This window comes from Aplysia californica, unplaced genomic scaffold (genome assembly GCF_000002075.1).
Source record: "Aplysia californica isolate F4 #8 unplaced genomic scaffold, AplCal3.0 scaffold00016, whole genome shotgun sequence".
In the NCBI taxonomy this organism is placed as follows: domain Eukaryota; kingdom Metazoa; phylum Mollusca; class Gastropoda; order Aplysiida; family Aplysiidae; genus Aplysia; species Aplysia californica.
In genome coordinates, this window is record NW_004797286.1 from 2272090 (window position 1) to 2285632 (window position 13543).

Sequence of the window (13543 nt, forward strand, 5' to 3'; positions counted from 1 at the left end):
AGTTCTCGCGCTACTCCTCTCTCTCTCTCTTTCTCTCTCTCTCTTTCTCTCTCTCTCTTTCTCTCTCTCTCTCTCTCTCTCTCTCTCTCTCTCTCTCCACTACCCACAGACAAAATTGTACGCTTTTAGTAGGCTACAGTTGTAATGGAACGTTTGTTCACGGCACAGAATTCTACAATTTTTCTGTTTTCAGAGTGTAGAATTCTGTGGTTTAAGGTGAACGCAAAATTTGTTGGCCAAGATCTAGGCTATAACGGTGAACGCGCACCGGGTGAGAATAGCCAAAAGACTCGCCTGCACTATTCTCATCCCGGGTGAGAATAGAGGTGGCCTTTCTAGATCTAGAATCAAGTCAGTGCAGCATGCCAGTGGAATTGACATTGTGTCATAGTAACAGCAACAGTAGAATCTAGATTAGTCTAATCTGTAGACTAGTGAGTAGATCTAGATATCTAGATCTAGCAACCCACACACTATAAAATCACTAGAATTCTAGATGGAAGTGGCTATTCTCACCCGGGGTGAGAATAAAAGGAAGTGGCTATTCTCACCCGGGGTGAGAATAGAAATACGATCGACCTCTCACCTCGGGTGAGACTTGCCACCGTAGGCTATTCTCACTCGGTGTGAAACAAGACCTGTTCTTCCTATCGATGTGGATGATCAAATGGATAAAGGCAAAGAAAAGATTACGTTATAGCAGCTCACAAAAGTAAGCTAATTTTATCGACTACAAAGATGCTATGGCTATTTCACTTTTCGAATCGAGCCGAACTACAGGGGTCGCCATTTTGTTTTGCCCGGAAGTTCTCGGAAGATCTAGGCCTACTCCTCCCCTCTTCTCTCTCTCAATTTCTTAAGACTCTTTCTGAATACTGTCTATCGGTGTGGACGATCAAATTGACCAAAACAAAGTTTAAAAATGATGTTAAAACACAAAAGTAAATTAATTTGGTCGATAGACAGTATTCCAAAATGAGGAAAAACAGGTCTTGTTTCACACCGGCTGAGGATAGCCTACGCTGGCAAGTCTCACCCGGGGTGAGAGGTAGATCGTATTTTTATTCTGGCCACCTCTATTTTCACCCCAGGTGAGAATAGTGCAGGCGAGTCTTTTGGCTATTCTCACCCGGTGTGCGTTCACAGTTATAGCCTGGATCTAGGCCAACCAATTTTGCTTTCACCCTAAACCACAGAATTCTACACTGTGATAACAGAAAAATTGTAGAATTCTGTGCCGTGAACAAACGTTCCATTACTACTGTTAGCCTACTAAAAGTTAGTAAAAGCGTACAATTTTGTCTGTGGGCAGTGGAGAGAGAGAGAGAGAGAGGAGTTGCGCGAGAACTTTCGGGCAAAACAAAATGGCGACCCGCGTAGTTCGGCTCGGTTCGAAAAGTTAAATAGCCATAGCATCATTTTATTATGTCTGCTTTGAGTGGTGACCTACTTTAACTGTTACTAAAAATAGATTGCACACACAATTTTTTATGAAACTGACAAACATAAAGAAGGGAAAAAAAGTATGATCAGATTGACCCAAAAATTTATTGAAAAGAATGTCCATTTCTGCTCATGACAGACAAAGAATGAATAATTTAGGACCCATTTATATATGAACACTTTGGTGGCACATGGAAAATTACATGTATTTTGGTGATAATTGTTACCGAAAATATAATTTTCACAAAATTCTCTGATTACTCCCATTGTGCCAAGATTAGGCTATGACATTTCTACAAAAACATTCAAATCACATTATTTGACAATAAAAGAAGAGAATTCATCATCTAAAAGGTTTATAAACCAACTGTGATGCTAGAAAAATTAAAACTTGAGTTGAAAAATAGTGACAAAAACATTTGTGCATACATATTTCCACCCAGAATATAATGTCATTGAATACAAAAACGTCACTCATACTCATTAGCTGGATGATCTAGAAGACAGTTTCTTGTGCTACTAAAACAGAAGTTTTTTCCACACTTGTTACATTTGACACTAGACTTTCTCTCAACTTTCTCAAGACGATAACAACGAAAACAATTTCTGCGCTAGAGATGGACGAGTCTCTTTCATTGCTGCAAGGTTGGCCTACTCGTAGCTGTATGTGCAGATCTGCAACACAAATGCCTCCATTCGAAAGAGAGAAGAAAGCACCTGTTGGAAAATAGATACACAAGAAAGAATTGATGATAAAATCCATCCATGATAAGAGATGTTTATATATGATAAGATAAATTTGATGGATCCACGAGAGAAATTTTAGGTGGATATATAGGCTATACCAACGTTATATCAACATACAAAATTCAGCAACAACACAGCAAAGTACACATTACAAATTATACTACGCATGCACCAATGCACCATTCAATCAGACAAATGTACACACACAGTAGGCCTACATCTGTGCAGGATTAACCTTTCTCTTCGTCTTGCTCATTCTTTTATCCTCTCCCCCCCCCTCTGTTTCTCTCTTCCTCTCATGCAAGAGCACACACACACACAAATACACACACACACACACAAACTCTCAAACACACACACAAACTCTCAAACACACACACACACACTCTCAAACACACACACACACACACAGTGTTCAACAGTGCAACAGTTAATTTTGAACATAACAGACATCCCAATTTGTCCGTAAATTCTTGTTACAGCTAAAGTAAATGAATAGAGTCAAGCAAAGCATATGAATTGTTTCATTATTTGAGAAAAAAAGCCTGAGCATTAGCAATATCTACTGATTTTTTATAGTCTTGTTGTAAAAAATAAGGATTATAAAAATACAGATCGACCGGGGAAAAAATTCACCTGGTGTCAGATATTTCCGCATCTTGTTTGGTCCGGTCTTCATCGAGATGCAGGCCTGGCCGCAGCATCGGCTTGAACTTGGGTACCTTGCATCGTCCGCATCACGTTACGCACCAATGAAGTCACCCCTGTCGGAAAATGCACAGGAACAAGGCATGTTAGAACAAGTCCAGCAAGACTTTTTTGTCCACCACTCCAATCATACCACTCTCCGATTGTCAGACTCAGTTTACAAAAATGACAACTCACAACTCGCCTGAGCTGAGGCCACATAGATCTAAATAAATTATTCCCTTGTTCACATAAAAATTAAAAATTGATGATACATTTAAATTGAAACAAATAATAACAAACTGCAGTAGATAGCAAACATTATCAATCAGTTGTAATGTTGAAAACTAAGAGAATCGTCTCAGGATCCGGCATTTTGAACGTAAACAAGCAGCTAGCAACCGCACCTTGGGTAAAAAAAAAATGCCAAAAAAATAATAAAAGCGAGAAAAACTTGTCAAATTTAACCAATTTCATAAGAAAACACCAAATTTTAATCATTTATACAATAAAACACACGTTTTAGTACCCACCGCAGGCCAATATTAGGTTTCGATAGGTCTAGCTGTTCATAGATGCTCAGTGCAATCATCACTTGACTTACCCGTTGGCAGTTGGCTGCACCACTTGGTCCTGGTTGAGGACTTGCTACGTCATTGTCAGATTCTTTATCTGATTCAGTCTCTGTCATCTATAGAAAACTCACTAAATGAGTCATCCAGACCATAATCGGGGTCAGAATCGAACATTTTACAATTTTACTTGAAAACTTGTTAGTTTTTTGTGAAGTCAGTCGAGCAGCTGTTCTTTGTTTACAAAATGGAGGCGAAGGAAACGAAAGTAGTCGAAAAATTGAGGTAATTATCCCTGCACCTCTAACGGCTAACTCTTTCAAAAAAGGAGTTACAAATTGTGTATTTATAAAAGTTTAGCCATTCCTTTACCGAAATAAACCACATAGCAGACTCTAGGCAAATTATTATAGCGACAGCCGGCTTCGCTCAGGGCCCACCGGCGATCGACCGATCGGTCGATATACAATTAAGGGCGTGAACTCGAGAGCGTTAATATCCAGTTACTAGATCTATCTGAACTGGCCCTCCCTGCATCTTTTGTATGAACAGAAAAGCCAAGTTGATTTGACATTACCGGGGGCAAAGTTAATTATGTAGACCAATGAGATTGCTCATAGTGATCACGCTGTCTCGGCTTGCTGGGGGAAGAGGTGTTCAGAAGAGGCCATGGCTGTCGATTTTGTGCTATGTGATTTTTAAAAGAAATTAATTTCGGAAAAAAACTAACACAACAAAATAAAATTAAACATCGGGAAAGACAAATGGTGGTGGAAGTAATGATGATGTTGTAGTGGTGATGGAAAGACCCTGAGTTGTCGGTTACCGTGTACTTAACTTAACTGGCATTGAGCAATGAGAGTGTAGTCTTTTGACTTTTGACACAATTACACAGTCCTAGTAGGTAATTCTAGTTTTAATTCTGGTTTTACATAAAATCCCCTGACAACAGTTAGGCTATATTATATATGTAACCTCTTTACACTCACATAAGTCACTTAAAAGCAGAGTTTGAATATGAAATCTAGGTCAGATCTCGTTTACTTCATATAATCAATGGCCATCAAAATCATATATTATGAGACTTAGAATTGATCTATAGGATAGGCTTTCCCTTTAGACTTTTTGGAGGAATTCTGTAAGGAGCGATCACTATGAAATCTAGGTTAGATCTTGTTTACTTCATATAATCAATGACCATCAAAATCATATATTATGAGACTCAGAATTCATAATAATTTTCATTTATAGTTCCTACAGTGGGGGTAGGCTCTTAACCCCCCCCCACCCCCCACCCCCCCGGATCAGGGTTAAGGTTAACCTAGTGCTAGGTTTGGGTTAAGGCAAAGTTTATTTAGTCTAGTTCTAGTTTCGAGCTAGGATTAGAGTTAGGGAAATCGTTTATGGTTAGAGCTAGGGAGGGTTAGAGTTAGGGTTAGGATTATAATCTAGGTTTCTAAGTGATCGCTCTTTACGGAAGGCCTTCTCTTTTATATTTTGTATCACTTGATGGTTGAATCCAATTTTTGTTTCGCAGTGGCTATTTTTACGGCGAGCCGTAAAGATAGCCTCCCAGGCTATTTTTACGGCGTGCCGTAAAGATAGCCTCCCAGTGAGTCCCAGGCTATTTTTACGGCGATCCTTGAAAAGCGACCCTACTCCGCCTCTCATGTACGCGACATGCCTCAATGACAATGTATTAGATCTAGGCCTATAGGGGCCGTTCAAAATATAAACTTACACCTCAGAGGGGAAAGGGTGTCTTTGGATTCTGTAAGAAAAGTGGAAGATTGGGTGAGGATGTTAACCAAATATGACACTTTTGTGAGATGAACGTTTTGCTCATGACTGGGAAGAAAAGGTAAAAGAAAAAGTGGATAAATGCCAGTAACAAGACCCAGATCTGCATGATCACTGCAGATCCCCGTTGTTGTTTTTTTTGCTTTTTGTTGTTGTTTTTTTTGCTTTTTGTTGTTGTTGTTTTTTGCTTTTTGTTGTTGTTGTTTTTTTAGGGGAGGGGGGGTACAAATAATTTTGAAATTATGATGAAAATTCTGTAGGTGGACATCTAATTTCTTAATGTTTCTTTGTAACTTTGCAACTGTTTTGTTGATCTTTTAATGTCTTGATGTCTTTTATTTGTAAGGCACGTACCTATTGCATTGACAACAGTCTCAAAGTCTTCCACATATATGCGTTTCTTTTTAGTCCATATGGTTTGATTAAATTGTATTCTGCCTTGGCATTGAACTGTAGTCTACACAGTCACTTACTGTTCATGCCACATACTTAAAATCAATATATATGGTATTATGCCTCTACTGGCTCTACAGAGAGTATTTTGGACTAAGTTTCTCTTCCCTCCTCTGTTTTCACATAATGAACAACATTTGTTTTAATATACCAAGCAATTATAGAGTAATGTTGTATAAGTTGGACTTAAATTAATTTCATGAGAATGTGAGAATACGATTATGTTGCTTTCTATAATTGTTGTTCCTGTGGGTGACGCTCTTCATTTTTACTTTCATTCTCTTACAGACACCAATATCTTCCTTGGATTTGGTGAAAAGACAATAAACAACCATGGCGGGGGAAAACGAATGCAACATCAAAGTCATATGCCGTGTTCGGCCTCTGAATCAGTCAGAGGAGAGGACTGGCAGCAAGTTTGTTCTCAAATTTCCCTCAGAGGAGTCCATTGGTATCGGGGTGAGTGTCATTAGTTTTTGTTGTCTTCGATTTGAAGGATTAAGGCAGACATTTTTGGAGACACCTGTTCTTACTTTTGTGCTGTCTTAGTGCTTCAGATGTCTAAGTAAGTCGCAGTTTGTCCGTGATGTTTAAAGAAAATGCTGCTTTTAGATTACTTTTTTTTTACTACAATAAAGCCATTCTCAAAACAGTGGGTTAAAAATGTGGAACAGAATTATTTTAAACAGTTGACGATTATGGCCATCATTTGAATACTATGGTATCAAACTTTCAGGCAAGAAAATAAAGACGATGCTTTAGCTTGAAAAATTATACATTTTTAAATTCACCTATCGTCATGGAAAATGTGCAGGTAGCATGGGAATTTTTTTCCCCAGTTAAAAAGCAAGGCTAGTGGTAGCACTGAGCATCTTTGGATTGAAATGCAAACATACAGGTTGCTTTTTGGGGGGTTTTCATTCTTGGGATCAACTTGGGGGAGGTTTTAAATGTAAAAAAAAAAAAGATGTGTAGTGATACAAGTAGAACCATTAATTTAAACACCTGTGACAAAAGAAAAGGGATAAAAACTCCCATTGTCATGCTTTCTACTTTTAATTTGAGTGCTTTTTACTTTTTGGGTGTTTAATTAATTTATATTCTCTTTGTAGAACACACCCATGACTAGATAAATGAAAAAGATGCCTACCGGAATCTGTATTTGATTTAAATGAATTCTCCTTTTGTGGTGTGTCATGGATGGTTCCATAGAGCAGGAATGGTAATGTGGTGTTTTGTTCTGGATTTTAATCAAAGTTTTAAAGTATAAGGTTGCACGCCCTTGCCTTATTTCACATTGCATTCAGCACAATGATTCCTTGTAAAGTCATCAAAGATTAAAATCACATTGTGGTTTCTCCCATAATTTTATCAGAGTATATGAACTTGAAAAGCTGAATCAATTATCTTGTATTTGTCGTTAATTAAATAGTTACTTACTTGCTATGGGATAGGATAAGAAATGCTTTGGTAAGTATTTCGAACTTGCACTTTCATATTCTGGACATTCAAAAAAGCTTTAAAATCATTTATCAGGGCAGTTGCGTAGGCCACAAATTTGATTTTGAAGGCATATTACTGAAAGTTCGAAGTAAATCAATTTATAGCTGTTCTTGTTTTTAGATCCTATCAAAATCCTACATCATGGCCCTATCACTGAACAGTAAATGATGTTAAAGTGAGTGATCAAACATTATCAACGTTTTTCCGTATTATTCCATCGTATGAATTGTAGTGGTATATATAAAGATACCTTTGAGTACAACTGTGATGTCATAAATGGAATAGCGTTTGATCTAAAGCAAAAGGCTAAGAGGTTTTAAATGAGTGCCAGTTTCATTTGAACAATCATGTTATTCTTCCATTGTGTTGCTTTTCTCTTTGTTGCCAGTTGAGTTGATCTAATACTTTGAGGAGTGCCTTTAAAATTAATCAATAGGCCTATGAAAAATTTGTTGCAAAAATTTTTATTTTATTTTCATTTCAGGGTAAAATTTTTATGTATGACAAAGTGCTAAAACCAACTGTCACTCAGGAGTATGTGTACAATGTAACAGCAAAGCCCATCGTAGCTGGTAAGTTAATTTTCATATGTTGTAATTTTTGTTGTAGTTTCCATTACTTATAATTTTTTATCTTATGATTGAGTCGAGAAAGGTCTGTAGCTTTGAAAGGTGTAGTTTGCAGTTGCCTAAAGATGGTCTGCTCAGAGTGTTTTTTTTTTTTATTTGTGAAAAAATATTTTGTAGCTTGTCATCCACTGGTAACAAATATGTCATGACATGGTGTTTTCAGGCCCTCATTAATTTTGCTCATTTCGAGTTATTGGGACCATCTTAAAGCTTTTTTTTTTTTCTTCCTTTTGCTAAAAGAATACCCATCTCATGAATTATAGACAAGATGTTTACGGTTGAAGAAAAGGGGTCGCTTGGTGTCAGTGGTAAAACTAGTGGTCACCAAAGTTCCCTGCTTGAATGTCCTTGGAAATGAGCTTCACATTTTTCTTTTTTGTGCCTTTGATCAACATTTTTCAGTTAAATCCACTCAAAAATTGTGTATTTCGATGGATAAGGTATTGAGGCCCCCCCCCCCCTCCAAGAAAATGTTGGTAACTTCGATTTCATCATTTTGATGAGAGCCTGGTTTCATCACGATGCCACAAGCTTCTACATGGGGGTCTGAAAATAAGATGATTTGCACCAGTGTACATTAATTTTGCATATTTTGCCTTAATCGCCAAGCTTATTCCTTTTTGAAAAAGTTCTCTCCCCGTAAGTCTTTTGACTTTTTAAAATATTCTTTTTATTACCAATTATTAGATTTTACTTCGCCCATTGGTAGTTCTCTTTGCATAATCTGCCTTCAAATCGGTCACTATTTTCTTGCATGTAAATGCAGTAGTACTAATTTACAGTAGCAAGGGTTTGACATTTTATGGGGTTCTGATGTGTACCGTCTGTTGGAGAATTACTTACCTTTATTAATTTAAGGACTCTCTCTTCCCTTATTTTAAATTTTTTTTTTTATTGTTAACGGTTACATGAGAGGGTTGTTAATAAAGCACTCCTTTTCTGGCACATTTTTCTGTAGGTCTCATATTGCAAGTCTCCCAAAATAATTGCTCAAGGAGGCCTCTGAAAGTTTCTTTTGTCCTCATTTTAGGGGTTTTGTCTTCTCTTCCACCCGTTCAACAATGGCTTTCTCTACCTGCTCTCCCTGTTGGCTTACTTTACTTTACTTTTTCCTTCCTCTTGTATCATTAAATGTCGAGAGGAGGTGCAATTTTCAATCAAGGGCCAGGTGGGTGGCTTCTGTTGTTGATATGAAATTCTTTTGGAGTACTTCTTTAACGCCATCCAGCCAAGTTTTGCATGGTCTACCACTGCCATTATATATCCTGACTCATTTGGATTGTAAGCTTGTGCTGCTGGTTGATTTGGAGATATTCTTATTCTCATCAGATGACTGAACCACTTGATTCTTTGATGTTCTATGTGTTCCTTAATGGGTTAAATTTCGGACAGATTTGTTCCTTATGCAGTCTTTCTTAGTAACGGTAATTACTTTTCTGAGGAATTTCATCTCATTGGTAATGATCTTCCTTTTATGTACTGAGCGTTTAAGATCTTTTCTTTTATTCTTTGCTCTTCACTACCTTTAAATAGATATCCCCCCCCCCCCCTTCTTATTTGTTGTGTACAGCATCAGTTGATTTTCTGAACTATTCTAAAATTAAATATCCACCTGATTTCGGAGTTTATAATCCAACCTTTCAAATCAAATTTTTATATACGGAACAAAGAAGTACTTTTGTTTCCCAACTGTTGCGTGCTGGCTTCAATATGCGACTCTCATGTCCCTATTCTTGAAATGTTTTGAGAGAACTGAAACTGAACAAAATTATGTTTCTCGGCTGAGGCTGGTGCTCTTGGTAACAACAGTCACTTTCAGTACAGTTGTTAATTGAGTTTATGCTGAGACATAAACTGAATGTTCTTATGATAAACATAAATATTTTTTCATTTAACATTATGTGTGGGTGGTTGGTGGGTGGTCTGGTGTGGTTTGCTCCTTTCCTACCAAACATCTATTGTCCTGATCTCTCCTCCTTTTTGTAGTTGTTGCTCTCTTGTAACACCTCTAATCTTTGGCACTTATATGACCTTATTGTGTTGCAAGTGCTGTAAAACTCTTACTAAAACTAAAAACTAGCAGTATGAAGTAAATAATCTTTTGGTAAAGATGGGAATGGAAAGTATTGAGGGTATGCAGGGTAAAATGTATGGATTCTTTCCACTGATTGAGAAACGTGGGTGGCATAGTAGAAGGCTAGCTTTGAAAAACAAATTTGATATATGTCTGTGAGGGCGTTGTGAATTCTACATTTGTATGGGGATGGTGTTCATTAGGAACATCCATAGATAAGTTAATACTCTATTATCGCCAGTAATCTTCTGTCTTGTGAAATTTCCACATTTTGTTAATTATTGTCATTTTTTAGTATTGTGTGTGTTTGTAAAGTGCTCAGCAGATTGAGTGTTATCAGTCGTTGTGTCTCTGTACAGTACTTAAGCTTTGAGACTGGAGTTAATAATCATGGAAGTGGCTGTTGTATGATAAATGATTATGGCACAAGGAAGCAAGAGCTTTTCCTTTGCTTGACAAACATGGTTGGAAAGGGGCGATCCATTGTGTTGTGAAAAGAAGATATAATACAGAGTTACTGAAGATGTGGAAAATAACTTATAATTAGAGTAGCTTCAAAGTTGAATGTTGAACGGTAGGTGTTTTGTAAAAAAAGTTTCTATCTTGGGAAGTTCTCCTGATCATCTTATACTGAAAAAAAACCCACCAAAAAAAACCCCCATCATGTATTAAAATAGTGGCTGGGTTATTCTCTTCCAGTAGTGAAAATGAGGCTGTTGTGCTTGACCTCGAAATTTTTTTGGTTCACTGTTTAAGTGTTACTAATGAGATGTTTTAAGTCTCTCACTGCCAGTATAATATGTGGGGAGGCATGTGACTTGGTGCTTGATGTGACGATGAACTTTGCTTTAACTTTGAGATAGGTGGGGTTTTCTGACCTTAATGGAGGTTTGGGGAAGAAGAGGAAGAATAGAGACCTTATGTTCCTGCTCTTTGTATTCTTTTGTTTATCTATACAAATTGAGGAAAAGCTGTGGGTGCCACAAAAAATTGAAGAAATTCAAAGGACTGTGTCGACCTGTTTGAAGTATTGACAGATGCTCTTAAATGTACTTTTTTTATTTTCAATGTTTGCCACTTCTCTTAATAGCGGCCTGCCTCATTCTTGCGTATCATTTTTCTTTTTACGACCTATGTAAAATGACACTATGTGATTATATATGCAGCTCTTTTATTTTGCACAATAATTTCTGTTATGGGGTACAGGGAAGGGCCGCCAGTCCTTATCCACACCCGTTTTATAGTGAGACAATTTGCTATTTGCAGATCTATATAGCCAAAGGGATTTTTGTACTCTTTGCGACCATCCCGCCCTATGGTCTCTCATGTGTGAAAGAAACGACAACGTTGTGGGCGGGGCTTTGTAAAAGCGTACGCAGCCGTGACAGCTTGGCATTCCATAGCCTAGAAGCTATCGCGCTGTTCATGGAGAGGATGAAAAGGGGATGACAACTGAACGTAGATAATGAAGTTGCGCCGCGGGCCCCCCCCCCCCCCCCCCCGTATATATCGGTCTATTTTGCTTTTTGTCTTTTTTTGTCTTCTTAGTTTAAATTGAAAAGACAAAGTGAACTGAATGCAATTTATTTACCTGAAGTTCGTCACTAAAATTGTACATCTCCACTAGCAAGACTAGGTATAAGGTATCGTGACATTTCATTGCTTCTCTTTGGCTCTGTATCACTGCATTGTTATTATTGCAGTTTGGGTTTCAAACAATGATTTCATCAGAATAGGGTGGAGAAGGGGGGGGGGGTTCTCGCCATACGCTGAGTTTAATAAAATCTCTGTCCTGATCTTAAATTCTTGCTTTTATGGGTTCCAAACTGATTAAGGTTGTTCGCCGTCTTATACTTTCTGGGTGGCGAGATTTACTTAGTAGATCTGAAACGACACCCTACGGAAAAGATATAAAAATACCGTGCGTTGGGATTGCCCTGACGTGTCGAACAACCTGTTTCCAATGGAGATCTGTATCATGTCATCTGCTTGCGTCTTTTTCTTCTGTCGGCGCCTGGCGCCCTTTGTCGGTGTACTTTTACGTCAGAGACCACGAGATCACCGAGTGCCTCTAGCTGCACATGCTCTCGACATTGACAGTCGCATTTTTGTTCTGGCTGGGTAACACCCCTCCCCCCCCCGCCCCCTCTTTTCAAATATTTTAAGCCCTTAGCGAGGAAAGCTTGCAATGTTTGCCTTGTGCGGGAAATGGTACACTATCGAGCGTAAAGATTAGATTGCCATGCCCAGCCGCGGCGATTTAATACTGTTAAGTGATGCTGAAGGGAATGAAACGGTGAATGAGGGAAAAGGATTAAGCCGTGGATTGGTCTTATGGTATTGAGTATAGGATGTGGAGAATCGATAAAATTTACTCAGAACCTCACCGATCCTAACCTTTTTTTGTCTGTTTTGAACCTTAGTATGAAAGCAGTGGTGATATCTGGTGGGTTGAATTTATTAATATTTTTAAAAATCGTAACTGATGACACGATAGGAGAGCGTTATAGTAGTTACACTCTATGGCGTTGGTTGTTTTGCGAAGACAGTATTATTACATTTTTGACATTATTTTTTATTATCACTGCGCGTGAGCGCCGTAGAGCCTACTACGTAAATAGTATATACGAAATACGGCCCATATACATGCACTTTATTTCGCATCACATTGTATTTATGTCTAGTGTCTACAACATTTCTCTTGTCTCGGCAATAGAGTCTCCCCAATAATATTTTAATGTTCTAGCAACGTTCAGCTTATGAATATGAACCGAAAAGCGGACTACTCTTTCGTCAACACACAAGGCAAACAGGAAAAGCAAACTACACAGAGCATCTCTGCGTTATACTGTGATTCCGAATCGATGTTATTGATTTGTGCAAACCATAAAACTTTGTCGTCGGCTGCGGATTGTTTGCCGATTTTACTAGTAGTTTTGCCCTAGTTAAGATCAAGATGTTGGTCCCCTTTCTTTCTTTTTTTCTTTTCTTTTTGCAGATTTGTTACTGCTTTATTGATACGGACTCTATAGGCCTGTCTGCCGCCAGGAGGCAAATTCGGATGTTTTATGTTTTCCCTTCTGTCTGTTTGTTGTTTTGTTTATTGTTGCTGGGGTGGTGGTACGGTGTGCTCGTGTTTAGATACACAGTCGCACGGTACTGCCGAGTGGTTGCAGAACGGTTTCTGGCTCTGGCGTAAACGAATGCGACAGGGTCTGGGTGCTGATTGTGGATTGCGCTCACATGTGGCGGCAGGCATTCCCCATTGATTCCAGGGAATGCGCGAATGCCCATGCGTACGTAGCGTTATGTTCTCACCAGGTGGACTTCAAAGAAAAAGTGAAGGCTCTCATGGCGACTCCCAATCCTTTCCCCTACTTTTCCCCCCTCTCTCATTGTTTACACCTATTATTTTATTACCATCCTGTTCTGTTTTTGTTTTTTTTCCTCTTCACTTTTTCTGATGTTTCTGGTGTTTTATTTGTTTGTGGTGTATAGTAAGTACCGTGTGTGTGTGTGTGTGTGTGTGTGTGTGTGTGTGTGCCTGTGTGTGTTGATGTTTGTGTGTGTGTGTGGATGGATTGATGGCCGGACGGACGGACGGACGGACAGACAGACAGACAGACGGACAGAGA

General features: G+C 38.4%; 1 protein-coding gene across 3 annotated transcripts in view; it reads left to right on the forward strand.

Annotated features, from left to right (window-relative positions):
* The window catches only part of KHC1 (kinesin heavy chain 1), a 51707-nt gene that overhangs the window by 1237 nt on the left and 36927 nt on the right, over positions 1 to 13543 (forward strand). For 2 of the 3 annotated variants that reach the window (XM_013085601.2, XM_035971192.1), the window contains exons 2-3: positions 5991 to 6161; positions 7690 to 7777. In XM_013085601.2, the coding sequence (XP_012941055.1) occupies positions 6036 to 6161; positions 7690 to 7777 (214 nt within the window). In that variant the 5' untranslated portion in view covers positions 5991 to 6035. 3 annotated transcript variants of the gene reach the window in all.